General features: G+C 36.7%; 3 protein-coding genes across 6 annotated transcripts; all 3 read right to left on the bottom strand.

Annotated features, from left to right (window-relative positions):
* Window positions 1–1,303: 1,303 nt before the first annotated feature.
* sycp3 (synaptonemal complex protein 3) lies at window positions 1,304–3,487 on the bottom strand. The gene is made up of 8 exons (XM_060885379.1): window positions 3,355–3,487; window positions 3,163–3,241; window positions 3,045–3,079; window positions 2,836–2,953; window positions 2,179–2,278; window positions 1,842–1,940; window positions 1,636–1,740; window positions 1,304–1,545 (listed from the first exon to the last, which is right to left on the bottom strand). The coding sequence occupies exons 1-8, from the start codon at window positions 3,485–3,487 to the stop codon at window positions 1,492–1,494; spliced, it is 723 nt and encodes a 240-aa protein (XP_060741362.1). The 3' UTR covers window positions 1,304–1,491.
* Window positions 3,488–4,915: 1,428 nt separating this feature from the next.
* On the bottom strand, window positions 4,916–10,085 carry actr6 (actin related protein 6). The gene is made up of 11 exons (XM_060884993.1): window positions 9,895–10,085; window positions 9,687–9,804; window positions 9,530–9,598; window positions 8,040–8,163; window positions 7,269–7,404; window positions 7,125–7,181; window positions 6,432–6,530; window positions 6,244–6,322; window positions 5,915–6,086; window positions 5,225–5,363; window positions 4,916–5,140 (listed from the first exon to the last, which is right to left on the bottom strand). Exons 1-11 carry the CDS (start codon window positions 9,960–9,962, stop codon window positions 5,011–5,013), a joined length of 1,191 nt encoding a protein of 396 aa, XP_060740976.1. The 5' UTR covers window positions 9,963–10,085; the 3' UTR covers window positions 4,916–5,010.
* Window positions 10,086–10,703: 618 nt separating this feature from the next.
* Window positions 10,704–18,527, bottom strand: gtse1 (G-2 and S-phase expressed 1). Of its 4 annotated transcripts, none has more exons than XM_060885884.1 (12): window positions 18,406–18,526; window positions 18,113–18,152; window positions 17,933–17,990; window positions 17,027–17,657; window positions 16,687–16,848; window positions 16,043–16,181; window positions 15,097–15,495; window positions 14,944–15,010; window positions 14,581–14,814; window positions 13,575–13,860; window positions 11,088–11,207; window positions 10,704–10,951 (listed from the first exon to the last, which is right to left on the bottom strand). In XM_060885884.1, exons 2-12 carry the CDS (start codon window positions 18,135–18,137, stop codon window positions 10,853–10,855), a joined length of 2,220 nt encoding a protein of 739 aa, XP_060741867.1. In that variant the 5' UTR covers window positions 18,138–18,152; window positions 18,406–18,526; the 3' UTR covers window positions 10,704–10,852. The 4 variants fall into 4 exon arrangements, with proteins under 4 accessions (XP_060741867.1, XP_060741866.1, XP_060741865.1 ...); XM_060885883.1 differs by having other exon boundaries at window positions 10,708–10,951; window positions 16,037–16,181; window positions 18,119–18,152; window positions 18,406–18,527; XM_060885882.1 differs by having other exon boundaries at window positions 10,709–10,951; window positions 16,037–16,181; window positions 18,406–18,523.
* Window positions 18,528–22,170: the final 3,643 nt, after the last annotated feature.

Raw genomic sequence — 22,170 nt, 5'->3', positions numbered from 1 at the left:
ATATATTTTTTTTATATAAAAATAAGATTTCGGAGCAAGATTTGGTGATTAATTTAATAATTATGTATGGGAAATATCACATACACAAGAAATGGAATAATAACAAACATATTATTTAAAATTGAACTTAAGCATTATATTGAGGCCCTAAAAGATGCAAGAAATAAAAAAGAGAACGGATGTATAGAATTTTTGCATCCTTTTCTTTTTGGAACAGTCTGTAAATTTTTTTTCCCCTGTATAGTTTTCTTTTATTTATTTATTTATTATTATTATTATTATTATTATTATTTTCTTTCTTTTTGTTGTTTCCTTTGATGCTATTATCAATGTAATACATAATTGTTGAACACACTGTGATCCTCTGTATGTATTTTGTTCTTGTTATGCAATAAATAAATAAATAAATAAATAGACAAACAACTAAATAAATAAATAAATAAAAATTTTGTAAACAGGTATTTGGTTATTTAAATATCAGTGAAAGACTCGGTGTCTGTTTATCGTTCATATATCATATCTGCTGCTATACAGTATATTGTACAAAAAGCATAATATTGCACTATATTGTTATTTGCACTCCCACACTTTATGTACATAACTGATCAGTCATATTCTATATTCATATTTAATACTCATTCTGTCTATATTGTATCTCATTGTCTGCATTGTCTTGTATAGTTTGTATAGTATAGTGTTATTTATGTCTGTACTTTTGAGAGTCACAAACAGCTGGAACCAAATTAATTGTGTGTCAACACACTTGGCCAATAAACCTGATTCTGATGTATTCATGTATTTTCCTGCTATGTTGAGCTCACTTTTTGTTGCTGTTGTTGGGTATTTAGATAAATACAATAGTCAAAGTATTTAAACAGTTTATTCAACCCTTCAGTGTCACAGTGGATCTGGAACCTGTCCCAGGAATATATATTCATTGCTGGATACTTAAGGATTAAAGGCTAAATTGAAAACGAAAGGGTGGATATTCACCTAATGTGCATAATGTTTGAATAGCTTACATTTATTAAAATATAAATTTGTACTAAATGGCTTCTTTTTTTAGTCCCTGACAGCAAAATAAAGAGTTCTGTAAAGCCAGAAAACATGAATAACAGTCAAATTACACATACAACAATATTTTGCATAAAACAATGCAGTCTTTAATATTTCCAAAAAATGACCATAGAAAATTTCAAAACCTTTTGCGTGTCAGCTCCAATGTTCACCTGTCACCAGGGCAAATGGATGCTTTTCACCATGTTCAGTAAAAAATACATTTGTAATATGGGACTGCTGAATATTTTGAAAAGTTTTTTTCTTATCTGAGAACAATCTATACAAATTTGTGCAAACAAGCCAGCAAAAAATATGAACACAAACTATCATTCATGTGCATCCAGATAATTGTATCCATTTCGTACACTCAACATTTACAATGACAGCATGAGCATTACAGAACTCTTCAAAATGAACAAAATACATCAGACTTTAAAACAGCATGGACTGTAGAGACTTCCTCACGGTGGCCATCTCCTGTTGTTGCTATAAGAAATAAAATTGCAGAACAAAATTAGCAATGTGAAATCTTTGAAAGATAAGAAAAACCTAGAGAATGTGTGTGAAAATACTCACTGTGTCCATCATTATCTTTTTCTGCAGCAGAGCCATCTCCTTTTTCAACTCCATCTGTGCTCCCTGGAGAAAAGCCTCATGACTTTTCTCCATCTCCTCCATGTTCTGTTGGTAAATACAGACACATACTTAGTCAATACAAAAATTAAGAATGTATGTAATAGGCACACTTTGACATATTTGTGAACACACAAGAAATATTGTACCTTGACAAACTGCTCATACAGCTCTTTTATGTATTTTATTTTTTGACTTTGCACAACCCGTGCCTGTTGGAAGAACCTCTGCTGTTGTTGAAATAAATTCTATGCACATAACAGTGATAAGTTAGATCATGCTGAGATTTATCACAACAGTTATTTTTAATTCATTTACCATGTACTTTAATGTCACCAATAGCAATATCACAAAAAAAAACTACAACAGTATTTTTCTAGCAAATAAATAATAGAATAGTCAAAAACTTAAATTGAATATTTTTCTATTCAGCTTTGCTGTTTTTAATGCTGTGGGGTTTTCAGGCCATGTTCAACAAGCACTAACATTCAGTTTCTCCTCCTGCTCCTCGGATTTCTTAACATCGGTCTCCCACTGCCGCAGCACTGACAGCATCTCCTGGGAGTAGTCCTGCGTCAGCTTCTGTCTTTGGCGACAAATTAATATTTAAACACTACCACAATGGGTGATTACCAAAGACAAGAACTGACATCTCATCACTAGTAAGGTCTTGATGCTGGTCAATTTCATGGAATATCCAGAGCTGGCATGTGGAAATACACCCTGGAATGGATGTGAGCCCACCACAGGGGATAACACACTCACACTGCCCTATGGGCAATTTAGTGTATGTAGCCAATCCACACCCTGTATTTTTTTTTAGGATTTGGGCAGAACTTTAAAATCCAAAAAAATCCAAGCAGCATGGAGCTGTGTGACCGCCACCGTGCCAAACACAAACCTATGCATAAACACAAATTCTAAATATGTCGCCTCATCTATGAAGGAATGAATTATAAGGACTTAGAAATAAACCAATGAATACCTTTTAATTAATAGAAGCATTTATTGCATGAAGAACTGCCCTTAAACTTCTATTATATAAGTTTTGCATAAAAGGGTTTTAAACATTCCCACTTCAGTATACAGGAGTATTGATATTGTTGTGTTTGTGAAAACACACTCAGTATTGTGCACATGTACCTCTGGCCATGCTGGGTCTTCCACAGCTGCTCTATTTTCTGGTTGCTGCCTTTCAGAGAGCTTTTGGTGAAAGTTTCCAGGCGTTTCCTTTTAGCCTGCATTGCCTTGCTGATGTCAGCTGCATCAGCATTCAAATACACAATACACTACTAAAATGCATTAGCACAGTACAATGTAAAATCTCAGATATTCACTTTAACTGAACCGACCTCCAAACTTTTCTAACATTGTCTGAACTTCATTCCTGTGAAAAACAAGTGAATATGTGCATCAGTAAACACTACCCACAGATTTAGCTACGTTACTAATCGATAATATCTAACTCACCCTACACCTACAATAAGGCCATTTTCCTCAAACGTACTTGCAGGTCTTTTCTTACCCGACTTATCAACGATGGACATTTCTAACAATAAAAATAGAATTGGATTAAAAAAAAAAAGTTTAGGCTGCTGCAATTTACCATTTAATTACAATTAAATGTCATTAAATACAACCGATAAAAAAGAAAAAAAGCACCTTCTCTTGCTTCATCCTCTGAGCCACTAAGACCCTTCTTTTCACCCTCTATATTAAAGTCAAAAGCCTGAAGGTGTGAGGAGTCTTCTGATTGTTTGGATTTCTTGTTCTGTTTTCTTCCTGCTGATGCCATTTTGCTAAAATAAAGAAGTGATTAACCATCAGCTTGTTAATAAGAAATAAATAGCTTAATGTGAGGTGAGCTTGCCACGGGAGGCAATAGATTTATTCAGATATAAACTCCCTCTCTTTCTTCTCCCTCCCTCTCCTCCCTCTCCCATCCTCTCCCTCTCTTCCTCCCTCTCTCCCATCCTCTCCCTCTCTCTCTCTTCCTCCCTCTCTCTCATCCTTTCTCTCTTCCTCACTCTCCCTCCCCCCTCTCCCCTTCTTCTCCCTCTCTCCCAAAACTCAGCACAACTACTGCAGTACTTCATTGAATTTATCATGAAAATTATATTGAACATCTCTTGAATCTGCTATTTTTTAGGCGCTAACAGCAAAATCTGACCCTTACCCCATGCTTTAAATTATTGCGGTTTAACTTTCTGCCTTAAACTAAAGTTAGAAATGCACTTATAGCTGAGTTTTTTGGGGGGGAACATCCTTGATCTAACTATTATTTTATATCCATTTCCGTGGACATTATAGAAATACAAGGTTTTAAAATAAGGCCGTGACTGTTGACCCATTGTTAAGACAGTAAAATGTTAAAAAATGTGTATATACACACACACACACATATATATTCATACAGTAAATTTAGTGTATTATCAGTTATTGTACTGATTCATTAGTGAGAAATGAAACATTTCCCACTCACGTTAGCTCGATGCTAAACACCAGCTAAATGGCGTGTATTTGTTAGAATAATATTTTGTGTATTACATAAACTACTGAGATTTCAGCTATATATAAATACGATTCAAATAAAATAATCACAATTATTTTCAGCTCCCTAACTTACACAGCACTTACAGCAGATTGTACCTCAGCTTTTTACCTCAGCTTGTTCTGTGTGGAAAGTGTGTTCCCGCCTGCACCAGTTAGCTGTCTACTTGCCAGGTGCTTTGTTATCCCGTTTTATCTGTTTGAATCACGCTCACAACACGAGCTATATTGTGTGTGTGTGTGTGTGTGTGTGTGTGTGTGTGTGTATTCTAATATAACCATACATAACCTGTAAATATATACTGTAAGCATTTATAACAGTAATTTAACACAATGGCAATAAATGTAAAAATTACCATGGTTACCTTAGTGTAACAGATATGGCAACCCAGGCGAATACGGTGTTACACGCTGCTGCTGCAATCTTTATAAAGTTGTAGTTTAGTTTGTGGTTCCAAAATTAATACTCATTATAAGTGGCAAAATAATAATAATAACAATAATTATAACAACAAGAACAATATTTCTCTGTAGAAATATTTTACAAATTTTAGTCCACATCATTATCCTCATCATCATCACCACCACCACATCCACCATTAGCATTTTTTATTCTACACATTTCCATCAAACAAGCCTTGAAGTCAAGTCAAGTTTATTTCCAACACTGTATAAAAATGATGTAAAAATAATTACAATACACAAAAAAAATGAGATGACATGGCATATGAAAAAACACATGGAGGATAAATAATTGCTTTTCCCAGATTAAATGTCAAACTTCTCCTCACATACATAATGTCCATTTTCTTCATAATCCTCCCGTGTTACCACCATGTCCTCAAAGTCTGGGTTTTCTGCTAGTAGCTTTCCTCCTGTCCAAGGATAGCAGATTGGACTGGAAACAGAAGACAAATTTCAAGCTGAAGACGATGAATATTTCAAATGGATCTCGGTATAATCCACTGCAATGCACACTTACTTTTGTGGCTGTATTACAGAAACATCAAATTCGCTAGGTGCGAGTGCGCGAACTTCTTTGTACACCCGATCTCTGAAGCCTGAGAACAAGGTGTTGCCACCCGTTAGGACAATGTTCTTGAAGAAGTGAGGTTGCATTTCTGAAATGAAGAAAAACAAATATGGGGGTCTGGTGCATGTGCAAATAATTTTTATACTATATCCCATATTATTCGCCAAAACATGATGTTCTTGTAAGCCTAGAAACTGCGCCTCTATGTTAACTTTGCTTTTTCAACTCAACATATTTTTTTCCCACTATATTTTACTATGTTTTAAATGCTTATAATGTTTATACACACTGTATTTCAGGCTCCCCTTCTTACTTTGGGCCCTGTGAATCATGCAGGGCTACTTTTATTCATGACACCCAAAATTATGCAAGTTGTCTAAGTGTCAGAAATGTTAAGAGACAATTTAGAGTAAACAAATGTCATGTGTTTGGAGTGGATGATGCAAGATATTTCAGTGACTCCTGAAAATAACTTTGGGTTCCTCATTAACAAAATAACAAATCGGGCACAGGCAAACATGTACTTATTGGAAATCATGAATATATTATTATTGAGACATGATTGGAATGTGTTATATTGTTAGAAATTCTATAATCTAATATCACACAATGGTGTTAAGTAACACAAGCCTACCCTACCTTCTGGCATTTTGCTGATGGAGTGGACTATTGCTTCTGGTATGCCCATTTCCTGGATGCCGATATCTGATGGGTGGAAAAGCATCTCTGGAACAGCAAATCTCTCGTTTGTGAGGCGCAGCATCTGCTCTCCAGTTTTATACTTCCCTGTGAAATTCATTTCTTCTCGAGGCTGTAATGCATAAAAACGTAATCTTATTGCCTTCCAAAACTAAGTTAAAAAGCAGTTTCAGATCTATTTGGATAATTAACATGTACAACAATACAAAACCATCCAGTAGCCTAATGTCTAAAAGGAAAAGCACATACATTTGGATGGAATTTCATACCTTACAGAAGCCCTTTTTGATGGAACTAAAATCAGGTAGCACATAGTCTCTCATTACCAGATTTTCCTCTCCTTTCAACCTACAAAAAATAAATGCCAATGCTTGGTAGGTTCCAGAATGCATAAGCACAGATATGTAGTTTCAAACATTAGACAAAAATAATAATAATAAAAAACACTCAAGCTTACTGAGCAATCTGCATGTCTTTGTAAAAGTCCTGTGAGACATAGCACACGTCTTCCTTCACTTGATTAATCACATATGTCTCATCCATCACATGTAACTGCCTTTAAAAGAAATGAAAAACCATGGCCCAAGGTCACATGTAGAGTCACAAGGAATATATTAACAATATTTACCACCTATAGCTGCAGCCTATTTACAATCATGATATGGCTACAGAGTAATAAGCTGTTTTGATTGGTTACATTTAGTTGTTATTTTATATATATGGTCACTGTCACTGCACAGTTGTCCCATTTTCTGTATTGTGCATTTCTTGTATTTATATCTTACATCACTGAATATTAAGGTATTGTAATGATATTCTAAGAACAGTTTCAAATTTTATTTGTCACATACACATACATACAGAGTACGACATGCAGTGCAATGCTTTTTACGTCTGTGCGGTATTCAAGCATAAAAAGGAATGGAATTAAGGATAAAAATTAAATCAAAAGGAGGTAAAAGTATAAACTATATAAAATATATGAAAACATATGTGAAAATATATGTATATACATACATACATACATTTTTGTAGTAAAGTTGTAAATACTATATGATGATCAACAAAATGCTTATTTATTCAGTCTGGTAACACAATACTTTATATATATTAATATATATACACATTGTGATCATCACCATATCCTTACCTGTAGGAAATGATCTCTTTTAAGTGGTTGGTGAGTAGTTTTCCACCTACATTTATTCTGTGGAACCAAAAGCAAATCGTGAACAACATATCCAAACAGATTTTACCTTAAAAATTCTTAGTATGAATCATATAATCAACTGACCTGCATATGCCATCCTTCATCTTCCTTCCTCTACAATAAGGGGCAATGTGTGTGAAGGAGAAGCCACTATCCACTACGATGCAACACAACTCCGAACTGTACTCATTGAAGTGTTTGTGCGCACTCAAAGATCCAGCTGAGACATGGCACATTATGTAGAGTGTTAGGCTTATAGGGAAAGTTATCAGGTTGTTGGCTGTAGCACCAGTGTTGGTTATTAATCTTTGACATGACCAATCTCAAAATGAATCATGTATACCTGAGATTATTTTTGTACGCAAGAAATGTGAACAGCAATTAGAGAGCTAGCCCCACTTTCAGTATTACATACAATACCAATTTATTTAGTCTGCCAATCAGTAAGAATACAGAAGCTGATTGGTGATTAAAGAAATTAAAAAGGCAGAAGTAAATATATAAATACTTCACATGTAATTGTGCAAAAAAATAAATACAAATAAAAATAGGTTAAACTAGGCATGAGTGCACTGTAGCAAAATAATAATAATAATAATAATAATAATAATAATAATAATAATCTTATATTAAACATCTTAATTCAATCTTTATAGAATCCATTTACCTACAAGGTATAGTAAACTGTGCTGACCACAGATAGCTAGAAGCTACACTAACACTATCCATCTGTTAGCCATGATGTGATCATCCTGTTGATATTCAATGTCTAAATTATGCTCTTTTTAAACGATAATGCTGGAGTATCAGTTTAGTGTTTAAAATTATATTTACAATCCCACACTTTAAACTCACCATTGACTCGGAGAACTGATTGAAACTGGTACTCCTCAAACAAAATTTCATTCATGGATTCCTGAATCGAGGCGAAGTTGAAGTACGGCTCAGTTATAATAATGTTGGTATCAGCAAAGTCCACCTGCAAAAAAATCATAGTAAAATCACTGCAAATAAATTGCATACGTGCAGAACAGCTTGCGATGCACTAAATAAAAAAAGGTCTGACCTGAATCACCCTTTCACAATATTTTACTACAGAGATGTAGTACAGATATATTTCAATTCAATTTATTTGTATAGCACTTTTAACAATTTCCCATTGTCTCAAGCTGGAGGTGACAGCGGCAAGGAAAAACTCCCTGAGATGATATTAGGAAGAAACCTTGAGAGGAACCATCCTCATTTGGCTGACACTCTACAGTAAATAGTGCAAATATAAATGATGTCCTTTCTACAACAGAGAAGCCTTTTTCTTACTTAATCAACACATAGCGGTGGAGTAAACGAGAAAACATCACAAAGAAAGATATTTTCCGGGCCAGTAGTTGTGGTAACAGCATGACAAATAACGGGGAAGTCGTGGCCTAATGGTTAGAGAGTTTGACTCCTAACCCTAAGGTTGTGGGTTTGAGTCTCGGGCCGGCAATACCATGGCTGAGGTGCCAATGAGCAAGGCACCGAACCCCCCCAACTGCTCCCTGGGTGGCGCAGCATAAATGGCTGCCCACTGCGCCGGGTGTGTGTGTTCACGGTGTGTGTGTGCTGTGTGTTCACTGCTGTGTGTGTGCACTTTGGATGTGTTAAATGCAGAGAATGAATTCTGAGTATGGGTCACCATACTTAGCTGTATGTCACGTCACTTCACTTCACTTAACAAATGAATGGAGACAGTATGAGGTACAGTACAAAGGAAGAAGAGTATATTCATTCATTCATTTTCTACCGCTTATCCGAACTACCTCGGGTCACAGGGAGCCTGTGCCTATCTCAGGCGTCATCGGGCATCAAGGCAGGATACACCCTGGACGGAGTGCCAACCCATCGCAGGGCACACACACTCTCATTCACTCACGCAATCACACACTAGGGACAATTTTCCAGAGATGCCAATCAACCTACCATGCATGTCTTTGGACCGGGGGAGGAAACCGGAGTACCCGAAGGAAACCCCCGAGGCACGGGGGAGAACATGCAAACTCCACACACACAAGGTGGAGGCGGGAATCGAACCCCGAGCCTGGAGGTGTGAGGCGAACGTGCTAACCACTAAGCCACCGTGCCCCCAAGAGTATATTTAATACTATAATTAATACTATAATTAAAAACAGTATAATTATTCATCAGGAACTGTAGGGTTTTTAAAATCTACAATTATTATTACTTAATATTTAATCATTTTGTCCATGCACCACTTGAAGATTGGAATATTTCACAGCTAACAAGGATGTTTTCTCATCAGCTCCCAGAACATTTAATATTGAAGTATAATTTTTGTCTTTAAATACCTTGAACATTTCTTTTCCAAACAACTGATCCCACACTTTCCGTTGCACATCCCAGTTTACGAGATAACCCTAAAATAAACAAAAGGTGGGTTTTGAAAAGCACACATTTGCTTAAAATGCTTTTAAAAAGTGTCATTATTTCTAATCAAAACATTACCTTTTGAAACGGAAGAATATAAAAGAGCCCAGAAGGGTCTTTGATTTCATCCAGTTGATTTGCTGTGAAGGTTTTTAGCCTCAGAGACTTGGATCGGAACTGACAGTTAGGAATAACACTGAGGAAGGAAACACATACTTTATTATAAACCCAGTAGAAAAACTGTTTACTTGCTTTAAAGTACAACGCGATGATAAAAACAACACACCTGACTTTCTCATGGCTGTAGCCAATCTTAGCTGTATAAGCACCATTGTCCAGCACGAGGGTTCTCATGGCTAACAGTCACACTATAAAGCGGATTATATCTTCCAGAAAGAGACACATTAGTGTTACTAATAACTGTTAGACAAAACCGACATGTTTACTTTTTGCCTTTATTCATTTATTCTCCGTGCAGATGGTCTGTAAAAAGTAATATTACGCAAATATAGCGCCCCCTGCAGGACTGGAGATGACGTTTGTTTATGACTTCACATGATTCAACTCAATTCAACATGATGCAGATGGGGATTGGGTTTGGATTCAACTTATTAGTTAAATGGTTTAATAATTAAATCAAATAAATACTAAATTATAAGGGTTGTTATTTAAAACATTAACAACATCTTCACTTGCTCCCCAAGGGCCACTTCGAGAACCAAACTTTTGTCATTGTGTTAGATATCACCAGTAACTGTGGATCTAGGTGAGAAGGTGAAAACAGGTCAGTCTACTTCCAGACAGTTTGCAAAAACACGCATATTTCTGTTGCATATTTTGGGAGAAAACTGGAGAGCCTAGGTCAGGCAGACAGAGTGAATTAAATCCACCCCATAGAGCAACTTGAGCTCAGGACCGTACCTGGCCAGCGGTGCATTTCTGTGCTAGTACATGTCGAGTGCAAAAACTCACTGCACTTATAGTTTAGATATTTTATTTGTACCTTACAGGAAAAAACAGACCAACAAAGACAAACATTCAAATGTAAATTACTCTAAACAGCAACAATAACAAGTTCCAGCATGATTTAAAAAAAAATAATAAAAATCACAGCTCATACAATCAACCGCATGAATAAAATGGACATTATCTGAATCGTAGTAGCTCACATCATTTTTATATGACATTTTCTGTAGATGCAGTTTTATTTTTCTCAGATTTGTTCACTTGGCAATGCAGGTTCTTCAGAAGGATAAGTTAATGAGTGGAGGAGCCTCTTTCACAGGGTTCTCCTTCTTTCCATCCGGACTCCATTTTATAAGAGGTGAGCTCAAATCAATCAGCTGGGAAATGCAACAGAAATAAAAAAAAAAAAAAATCATCAAGTCCGTGATACATTCCATGGCTTATAAAAACTCAGACAATGCTGTGAGAAAAACATCACTAAATGAAACTGAAGACATTTAGTTGATCTCTTACCTGTCCACCAAAAGCCTTACTGGGTATGGTTTTGACCAAGTCAGGGGTATTGGAAAGGTCAATGAGTACCTTCTCTTCAGGCTTCATAACAACAGGAGCAGGTGCATCCACGAGCATTGACTGAGAAAAAAAATAGACCCACAACACAAGTCATATAGTCATATATAACATGCCAGACAGAAGCCCATTTTACTTCAGTTCTTGGTCATTCAATATTAGCAGAATGTCATGCTGCCATTACATATTTTACTATTGTAAAACATTTGTTGGTTCATAAAGATGTTTGCGTATTATTCTGGAAAAGCAGTATATTTTACTATAGTCTTACTGTGTATAGCCGTGGCCCAAAGTTTTCAGAATGACACAAATATTAATTTTTACAGTCTGCTAATGCAGTGTTTTTAGTTCTTTTTGAGAGATGCTACTATAGTATACTGAAGTATAATTACAAGAATTCATTTTTCATAAATGTCAAAGGCTTTTATTATGTTGGCTTTGTAGAATTTTAAATTGGTGTACCGACTGGCCTTTCGGTTGTCCCGCAGCCCCGCCCCCAAAATATGCAAAATCAAAAACCTTTTTACAACATGGACATGTGACATATCAAAACACAGCACAATGAGGGGAACTGTCTCGCGGGTATTTTGATGACGTCACTTGACGTCATGTAATGTCACGTGAAAATAAAATTTTTTGCACAACATGAACATGTGACATCAAAACACTCAGTCCAATGAGGGGAACTTCCTCAGGAGTATTCGGATGACGTCACATGCTTGTCTCCACTTACCTCCAAATGTTTTGGCACCCTAGCTTTCTGTCCACTTGCCTCCAAAAGTAACACTAACCCTTATGTCCACTTGCCTCCAAAAAGCACCGGCCTTTGCAAATACTTTCATCGTGAAAGCCAACATCAAAGTTTGTCGCGACGAACTTTACAAATCTAGTTTACAATTACATTACGTTTATGCAAAGAGTCAATATTTGTCAAGTTTTGGCCCTTCTTTTCAAGACCTCTGCAATTCACCCTGACATGCTGCTGATCAACTTCTCACTGATGGCAATCCATTCTTGCATAAGCAAGGCTTGGAGTTTGTCAGAATCCAACGGTCTCTTGAGGATTGAACACGAGTGCCCAATGGGATTAAAGTCTGAGGAGTTTCCTGGCCATGGACACAAAATTACGGATTTATTCCCTGTGCCATTTAGTGATCACTTTCGCCTTTTGCCACTGTGCTCAATTATGCTGGAAAAGGCATTGTTTGTCAACAAATTGTTCTTGGACAGTTGGGAGAAGTTACTCTCAGAGGTATTTGCGGCTGTGTTCTTTGGCAAAATTGTGAGTGAGCCCACTCCCGAAGCTGATAAGAAACCCCACACATGAACGGTCTCAAAATGCTTTAATGTTGTCATGACACAGGACTGATGGTAGTGCTCAAAATTTCTTCTCTGGATGAGGTTTTTTGCAGATGTCCCAAATAATCAGAAATGGGGAATCATCAGAGAAAATGACTAAAACCCCAGTCCTCAGCAGTTCAATCCCTGTACCATTTGCAGAATATCAGTCCATCCTTGATGTTTTTCCTTCTTTGCTGCCCTTCTTGACACCATCCTCTGAAATTCTTCACCTCATTGCGCATGCAGATGTGCTCACACCTGCCTGCTGCTATGACTGAGCAAACTCTTTAAAGGTGGTGCCACAATCCCACAAATTTAAGAGACAGTTCTGGTGCTTGCTGGACTTTCTTGAGCACCCTGAAGCCTACAATTGAACCTCTCTCCATGAAGTTCTTGATTATCCAATAAATGGTTGATTTAGGTGCAATTTTACTAGCAGCAATATCCTTGAATGTGAATCCTTTTTTGTGCAAACAATGATAACTCCATGTGTTTACAGGTAACGATGGTTAACAGAGGAACGATTAAAATCCTTTAACATTCCAGTCGGTTATTCTAACAATCAGCATGATCTCCAACCTTGTCTTTGTCAACATTCACCTGCGTTAATGAGAGAATCACTGACATGAATGACGTCAGCTGGTCCTTTTGTAGCAGGGCTGAAATGCATTGGAATTGTTTCTATAGAATTCAGTTAAGTGGCAAAGAGGGACTTTGTAATTAATTGCAATTCATCTGATCACTCTTCATAACATTCTAGAATATAAGCAAATTGCCATTATAAAAACTGTGGCAGCAGACGTTGTGAAAATTAATGTGTGTGTGTGAAAACTGTTGGCCACAGCTGTAATGCTTTTAATTACAAGAAACAATGGTGTAGTCACTGTAATCAGTTAAAAGGTGAAAAATCCCATTTCCTCTAGCTCCATGAGGATAAGACAACAAAATGTAAATATCGGTCAGGTATATCGTCTTAACTTTACATATGCACTGTCTCAAATCTCTGAGTGGAGGAAGAGTCAACCTTAATGGTCAGATACAAATATGCTGTCATACAATTAACTCAACCTCCTCCCCGCAAACACACACCTTCCAACTGACCTGCAGTGTTTCTTTCTTCCTTAACTGATGATTGTGCAGCGTTTCCTCTGACTTTGTAATAGATGGACATTCTGGGTTGGGCAAATGAGGCTCCAGTTCATCTGGGGATGGTTTGGAAGACTTCACTGCTGCAGGTTGACAAGCAGTGGGTTTGTCACCATCATCCTCTAGAGTAAAGACCAGGGAGCAAGGCTTAAACTCAGATGGAGCAGATGAGTCGTCCTTTGGCACTACCTGCTCGACTACTTGCTGCTGCTCACTGTGATGACCTGGGCTAAAAGAAAGTTGACATCTATGGTGAGTCAGTCATGTGAGCAATGTTACAAAACAGTATTGATAATGCAAATTAACAATTTCTTCAAATCTAGATTTAGAAATCTAGATAAATATTTCATTAATGAACTAAAGATGTAATTATATGGACAACAGCAGCGTCCTGTGTTGAAACTGCCACATACTGATCAATCTGGCAACCTCCCTGACAATATATACAATTACATTTACGGTTTGTAAACGACATTATCCAGAACGACAAACAAAAGCGTTTTTAAGTCTCAGTCGATGAATACAATAACACCGGTTTACTGTGTTACAACCTTAGGATACCATCAACCTTAAACTCTGTTCAGGGTTTTTTTATTTTTAAGAATCTGGTGATGTGCCACAGTTTATGGCAGCATGAGATTTATCCTTAAATGAATCCTATGATGCACCAAAACACACAGAAATTTAACTGAGATCAGTCAGAAGACACATGTTTTGTAACTTCTGGTTTCTTAGAGTGCTCATAAATATGAAACAGGTAACTGTGAGGTATTATAAAAAAAATCAATATAAATAAGTATACATAAACAAAGCTTATCTACCTTGCAAAAAGGGTACAAACCAACGTCTACAACTATAACTTATAAACATACAAGTTATGTTGCCGTCTCAAAGGCAACATAAAATTTTCATTGGCAGCAAAATTCTTAAAGACATAAAATCAAGTTACCTAGAATGACTAATCCCTGAGCTGGAATCTGGTGTCTGTGGCTCAGGAGTATGAGATGCTTTGTTGAGACGAGGCACACTTTTTGGTGTCAGCATTGGGATGCCAGACACTCTGCGGCTCACAGGTGTAGGTAGAGCAGATGGGCGTCGCAGTTTGGACTGCAACGGCTTCTCAGTTGCACTTGAAATTGTCTGGAGGCCATGAGGTGTAGGAAGAGCGAGCCTCTGTGGAGCACTAAATAGAAATTATGAACAATGACTTATATGGAACTATGACCCATGCAAGTATGCACTTCATCCTCAATCTCAGGATCTCAAGTTCAGGTATTTAGTTATGTAGCAGAATATCAGGATGCTGCACTACCTGTCCACACTGCAAGCGGAGATCAGTCTTTTTGGTTTCATAATTCGAGGAACATCAGGTGATGTAACTAGTTCATATGATCACATAAGACATATGGTTAATATAAACAGCTTTGAGTCTCAAATTTAAGTGTGAGGACACAAAGTTTCTTACCTTCGGATCTTCGTACTCCTTTCAGAGAGTTTGTTGGAGTCGGTGCCACAAAAGATTTCAAGTTGGAGTTCACCTTAACAGTGCTTCCAGTTTTAGCAGCAAGTGTTGATATGCTGGGTACGGAGGTGGTCCTCTCTAGTGTCATTTTAGCTGGTGTGTGGTGCTGAAGACAAGGTCCAGTCTCTGTTCTCTTCAAAGGGGTGGCCTTGACTGGTCTAGGGACAGGCTCAGAACATTTCCTTCCCTGTGTGGGGAAGGATGCTGTTCTTCCTGAAGAGGATTCCAGAGATTTGCAGATTATTCCTGACTTGCGGGTAGAACTGGGAAGCCGGCTGCCACTACTGGAAATGCGGCCACTGATGCTATTCATACTGGTGTTCAGGGAGGAATTCAGTTTGCCTGCATGGAGATTATTAGTATAATATTAAACTTATTCCCTTGTGTAGTTCCGAAGCATTAAAATTAGACAGGCCATTAAAAAAAACAAAACTCTTTGATCTACTGTTGTATTATACCTTTTAAGCAACCAAACTCCAATTTAAGTAATATTCACTAGAAATGGTACAGCTATGTTTTTAGTAAAATAAGCACAATTTATGTGTAGACCTAATGATGATGTGACTGGTAGGCTACACTGGTAGACACAATGTCTTGCTAGTGTAGCAAAATATTTGCATTTTAAATATCAAAAACTAAATGCAGAACACTGCCACTGTGACTCAAAATATCTCTGTATCTTAAACCCTTGTGACTACTTAAAATGTGTTTTAAATTCACTACAATAATGGTGGCAAAATTAAGTAGCTTTATTTTAAGTGGTGTTAAAAATGTATACAGATGAATGTAGAGATACAAACTGCATGACAGTGTTGTTAAAATTACATCATTATTATTGTTCAGGTCTAAAACAGCAAATGTCATTTCTGCCATTAAGACTCACATTTACCAGTTGGAGACACAGACAGGCTTGAATTGATACTAGACACAGAAGAGGAGGACGAAGAGGTATTTCGGCTTCGGTCCATCACTCTCCTGTTTGGTAGTGTTGGAACTTTACAAAAAGTTGCACCGCCTCTTAATTCAGTCTGAAAAAACAAGAAAATTTACTTAAGAAATAGCAAGAATTTTATCTATAAAGAACACTTTATCTGCTAATAATCTATTTGGCATTTAACATCAATAGTAATTTATTTATATAATGAATATGTTTTAGGGGCACGGTGGCTTAGTGGTTAGCACGTTCGCCTCACACCTCCAGGGTTGGGGGTTCGATTCCCGCCTCCGCCTTGTGTGTGTGGAGTTTGCATGTTCTCCCCGTGCCTCGGGGGTTTCCTCAGGGTACTCCGGTTTCCTCCCCCGGTCCAAAGACATGCATGGTAGGTTGATTGGCATCTCTGGAAAATTGTCACTAGTGTGTGATTGAGAGTGTGTGTGCCCTGCGATGGGTTGGCACTCCGTCCAGGGTGTATCCTGCCTTGATGCCCGATGACGCCTGAGATAGGCACAGGCTCCCCGTGACCCGAGGTAGTTCGGATAAGCGGTAGAAGATGAATGAATGAATGAATGAATGAATGAATGAATATGTTTTACCTTGCTGGGGGCTGGAAGGCCTCTCTTTAGTGGAAGACTGGTGTTGAAAGAAGAATCACTCACATCAGAGGCTATACTAGTTGTATCAGAAAGCAGGTCTTCAGCAGAGCCGGTTCTGCTTAAGTCTCTACTACCAGGACTCCGTTTTAGGCCAAAACAACTCTAACACAGTAAGAAAGAAAATTTAATATAAAGCACACACCAAAAAAACAAAAAAACTATACTAATTACTCTCCCTAAATGTGATCCATCAATATCAGTTAGTACACTGTATATAGAAATTAAAATTTTTTTGTTTATAATTCTATGAATTTGTATTTTGAACAGAAAACTGGCCTACTTTGTTGGGTGGAGGAAGCCGATTTCTGCTAGGAAGTGCTGGTCGAGCACCTGAGGAAAGTCGAGGGTTCCCCATGGCTGTGGGTTTGTTAGGTAGCACTCCTCCACTGTACAAAAGACTTTTCCCTCTTGGAGCCAGTTTAGGTAGAGTGTCAGTAGTTCTCACTGGGCTGGAGGTGCTGAGACGTGGTTTGCCTCCTGATATATTGCTAGACTTCTGCAGTCGTTTCTGGATGGCAGGTGGAAGCAGTTTCATGGGGCTGTCCTGGACACAAAATGTTTCTCTCTTAATGGGACTAAGTACATCAGCTGACTTGAACATGTTGAGTTTGGCCATGGAGTCCATCTCAAACTTTTCTGCATCTTCAGACAAACTGGAAGCAGCTGTATGGTCCTTGGCAACAGGCTCAGAAAGGGTTCTCTCGAGGTGGCTAGCCAAAAGATGAGCTTCTTTGCGAATTTCATCAAAGTTCTCCTCAAGCAGAGGGCTCCAGCTGGGCTCCTCACCTAAAGATGGCCCGCTGCTAATACTCTCTTTTGTTTGGGTCACAATTTCATGGGAAATACATCTCTCCTTCTGTGTGACAGGGCCCAAGAATACTTCGTCTTCAGCATCATCATCTCCTTTAGAACTGAAAGTATACACATATATATATATATTTCAGAAATTTCCACCATTGTGCTTCTAATGTCTTCGAAACACCAAACAGAGTGATGCACCTCACTATTTGCATTTACTCAGAAAAGTCAGATCTGTGCTTCCCTAGATATTTCAGTACAGTTAGTTTCGCTGTCTAAAATGATGATAAGCCAATTCTGTCAATTTGTTATACACCGCTAAATGAAAAGAACATACATTATATTACAAAAATGTAATAAACCACTAAAAGACCAAATGGCAACACACCTTGCTGGTGACAGTGAAACTTCAAAATCAAACTTCTCTTCAGCCAATGAGCAAAAATCTATAGAAATAAAACATCGCTGAATTAAAATAAAGACATCAAATCAAATAATTATGCTTTATGATATGTGAACTGTTTATTTTATTGAAACAGAATGCACATATTTGTTATATATGAGTTACCATCACCGGCTATCGAAGACATCATCAACAGAGAAAAGTCCTGAAAGTCAATAACATCAGCGTTAACTAGATTAAACGACTCAGAAATATCAATGGTTACTGTTTCAGAATAATACAGAAATACTGAGTACTGAACATGTTCATATAAAGGTTTATTCTGAGTTAGCAAAGATTTAGCTAAGCTTCGATTAGCGTGATGAACAGAAAGCTAGCTAACAGACTGAACATATAACGTTAATTCTCTCAGCATAGCGATGGATGTTGCGTTAAAATAATAAACAACGAAATCTTACCGTTGTCTGTGTTTCAAATTCACGGCGCAAAGTTGGATCTTGTTTTTTTTTTTTAGTTCACCGCAAAAACAAACACATTCTAAACACAGTTGAACTCAATTCAAATTTCGTCCTCAAGCAGAATTCAAAGATCACGTGATTTAAATGGTGAAGCCGTATTGGTGTAGAAAGCTTCCCGGAAATGGACGCTTGCGCAAGCACTGTAAATAAAGAACTTATTAATAACGGTGCTGTTATTTAACTGTAACATAATATAACATTAATAAAAAAATGTTTATTATCCAAAACTAAAAATATCAGTTTATCCCTTTTTAAGGTCGGTGTATGATTAATATATATATAATATATATATATAATGTGAGTGTGTGTGTGTGTGTGTGTTTAAACTTATGCTTCTGTTTTTCTGTGCTGTGATTTTTATTATATTATATCAATATATATTTTTCAAATCTTTTTGGTCCTTTGACCTCCCAGTGAAAAAGACCATGCAGAGCCTTGCATATTTTTCCCCACATTGAGTTAAAACCTAAAACTGACATTAAGTAGACACACTTACGCAGAGTGACTTACAATTTTATTTCAATTTATACAAGTGAGGGTTAAGGGCCTTGCTCAGGGGCCCAGCAGTGGCAGCCCCTGAGTTGGGATTCTAACTTATGACCTTCTGGTCAGTAGTCCAACGCCTTAACCACTAGGCTACCACATCCGACATCAAGACTACAGCATACTCATCTGGAGGAGACCAAAAGTAGTGATCAGGTGTTGGGATTAGTCAGAGAAGCAATCAAAAGACCTTAGGTAACTGATGAACTAAACTGATAAATATTACTAAAATAGTGTAATTGTTAGAATTCTGTAATTGTATGGTCTGGATTTCATAGTGTTAATGCCGTTCAGCGGTGGATTGGTGGGTGGATGGATGGATGGATGGATAGAAAGAAAGAAAGAAAGAAAGAAAGAAAGAAAGAAAGAAAGAAATAGATAAAATTCTGTTTAAGTTAATTATTTTCAGGTTAATGTATTTAGGTTTTGAGAATTGCACCTTTAACATGTGGAAGCTCTACTTTCAATACTCCAGTCTAAAGAACAGGCCAGAGCTATTTACAGATGAGCAGAGGGAGATCATTCAGAAAGCAAACATCTGTGAGGGGGTGATTACACACACCACTTTCCCACATTATAAGTATGCAGATGAAGAGGCTCAAGAAGTGTATTAATGACAAGAAGCCAGTAAGTGTTAAAAACAGAAAAAGGAGAAAAGCATAGAATAAAAAAGATGCTCAAATTAGTGATTTTACCACATAAGACAAATCTGTTTAGGTTTGTTTATTAAAAATGGGGAAGTCAATAAATCTACATAGTTACAATACATTTATTGTTCCTCAACAGCAGGCAAGTACCACCAATTGTGAGCCCTCATCATTGCCAGGTGATGATGCTGAACTGGTAAATGCAAGTCAGTCTGTGGAAGGAAAGTGAGAGAGAGTGTTAACAGAAATCAAGCAATTTTAATAAAATTATTTTGTTTACTATACAACATTACTTTTTCGGCAACTTGTTAGATTTGCTCAAGTCCCAAGTACTACAGATACAGTAAGGGCCAGCCCTAGCAGTCCATTTGTTAGGTTGCTATCTCAGGATTCCTGGACCACAGACAAACCTAATCAGCCTGATCCCACTGTCAGGTCCAAGAAATTCAAGTCTAAACTGTTGGGTTCCTTGTTTTTTGCACTCTATTCTATGATCTTGAGTAAGCAATTTTTACAATCCTCTTCTGAAGGAAACAATACTTTATTGCTACACTGTATTGCTGTGTTTTTCCAAGTCTATACAATGACAAAATTGAAATAAACACGGTTTAACCCATTTTCTACAGTACACTGTGAATATATGGAAATCACTAACTCAATCACTAACAGCTCAAATACATAGCTTCATAATGAGCACAAACGTTTACCTCTTTTACTTTACTACACAAAGAGATAAAAGTCATTTTTCTTTAACAGTATAGAGAGCGGTGCATCGTTCACATAGATACTGCAATTCTTCCCTATTCCATCTCCCAAATATATTATTATTATTTTTTTTACTTTATTTATTTTTTTAATAAGCCACTTATAATAATAAGCCAACTAGGCATATCCATGCTGTTCATCTTCTCAAAGCTGAAGTAAAAGAACACAAGTTGAACTTAAAACTAAAGAACAACTGATCTTAGACAAAAGGCCAACAAACGGTTCTATTCTACACAACTGTAAAACCAACAATGATGGCAAATAAGGCTTTTCTCTTAATAGTGTACAAAAACTAAATAAATCATATTCTTAATACTAACATTAGCAGAGAAAAAGGAGATAGTTAACACCAAAACACTAGGTTTACCTGGGAAACGATAATGAATACACAAAATGTCCAATCAGAAATGAGAATACACAATCCTCCACACTACAAACTTACACTGGCTTAGAAAGAAGCTTTCAAAACAAACATCTAAGATCAAATTGCAGCAACTAACATTAAAAAATATGTGTGTGAATTTAAAAAGATGTTCAAATTGACCTGACTTTTCTAACATTGCCAGCGGTCAGTGATCAAATGTGGTATTGCAGAAGAAAACAAATCAGGAAACAAAAACCTACAGCTTTACCTACAAATAGCCTACAATTTTGTAGAACGTTTTCAGGAGGATTTCTTTGCTTAAGATGATACATTTTGACAATAATACATGAAATTTGAATTCCAAGTAAGAGATCAGAATCACCAAACAATTTCACCAGAAATACTTATCTAAAAACCTTAACATTTTTCTCGTAGTACCGAGGATGACATTTTTTACTGATAAAATATCTAAACTCCTAAAACATGACCCATGTCCTCATCATGCCCAAATTGACTAAAACTGAAAAGAAGTTTGTCTTTACTCATCCGCCATTTTCACACAGCACTTTAGAGATGTCTACTTGATTATATACAGTACAACTCTGCCTACCTTCATTTCATTTACTCTGGACGTACAGTATTTCCCAAAATAATGGATTCAAATAACAAGTGTCTCAAATAAATAAACAAAACATTTTCTGACTCATGTGACAGTAAAAATAAAAATAACTAAAATAAAAAATAAGCAAACAAATAAAAACAAATAGAAATTTGTATCATAAAAACAATTTACACATATGAAGAAATAGGTTTTAATTACTCTAGGTATTGGTACATGTAGGCGAAATGTAGGGAAATGCAGCTGCAAAATCAGATCAACAGCACTGTCACCTAGGAGTCTAATTCAAAACAGCGGGAACTCATGTCCATAGTGTGTAATTATTATAAAATAGCCCGGTCATAAACACTTTAACATTTTCCATTGTTCTAATTTACACAGATAGTTGTTAACCAGCAGATTAGCTGAATCAGGTGAAGTAGAAGCAGAGAAAACAAGGTGTATAGTTTATTATCTGTGTTGGGAACCTAGAAGATAACAAATTAGTTCCTACTGTCTTTCTGTCTCTCTATCCTCTGCAAAGTAATGTTTTAAATAGTTTCCTGCAGTACATATATCTTTTAAAAAATATATATTGCTTACATATCATGGTGTGTATCAATTTGTCATCCGAAGAACAGACTGACAATTCATATACCTACCTGTTCATGCTTCAGCTAATATTGCTAATAAATTATTAACAATGCTAAACAATTAACCAACATACTACATTTACAATACTATATCAATTGTTGAATTTGTAACTAAATACACATCCTTTATTGCCA

Source organism: Tachysurus vachellii, chromosome 13, assembly GCF_030014155.1.
Source record: "Tachysurus vachellii isolate PV-2020 chromosome 13, HZAU_Pvac_v1, whole genome shotgun sequence".
Lineage (NCBI taxonomy): Eukaryota > Metazoa > Chordata > Actinopteri > Siluriformes > Bagridae > Tachysurus > Tachysurus vachellii.
Note: the sequence above shows the minus strand (reverse complement) of the source record. Positions and strands in the feature narration are given on the sequence as shown.

Coding starts and splice junctions, on each gene's coding strand:
- actr6 (XM_060884993.1), bottom strand. CDS start 9,962: ATGAGAACCCTCGTGCTGGACAATGGTGCTTATACAGCTAAGATTGGC. Junction 9,805..9,894: donor TACAGCCATGAGAAAGTCAG/GTGTGTTGTTTT, acceptor TTCCTTCCTCAG/TGTTATTCCTAACTGTCAGT. Junction 6,323..6,431: donor AAAGACATGCAGATTGCTCA/GTAAGCTTGAGT, acceptor TATTTTTTGTAG/GTTGAAAGGAGAGGAAAATC.
- gtse1 (XM_060885882.1), bottom strand. CDS start 18,137: ATGATGTCTTCGATAGCCGGTGATG. Junction 15,496..16,036: donor TGTGTCTCCAACTGGTAAAT/GTGAGTCTTAAT, acceptor ATCTCCATGCAG/GCAAACTGAATTCCTCCCTG. Junction 10,952..11,087: donor GTAAGGCTTTTGGTGGACAG/GTAAGAGATCAA, acceptor TGCATTTCCCAG/CTGATTGATTTGAGCTCACC.
- sycp3 (XM_060885379.1), bottom strand. CDS start 3,487: ATGGCATCAGCAGGAAGAAAACAGAACAAGAAATCCAAACAATCAGAA. Junction 3,242..3,354: donor AGAGGATGAAGCAAGAGAAG/GTGCTTTTTTTC, acceptor TTTTATTGTTAG/AAATGTCCATCGTTGATAAG. Junction 1,741..1,841: donor TGTATGAGCAGTTTGTCAAG/GTACAATATTTC, acceptor ATTTACCAACAG/AACATGGAGGAGATGGAGAA.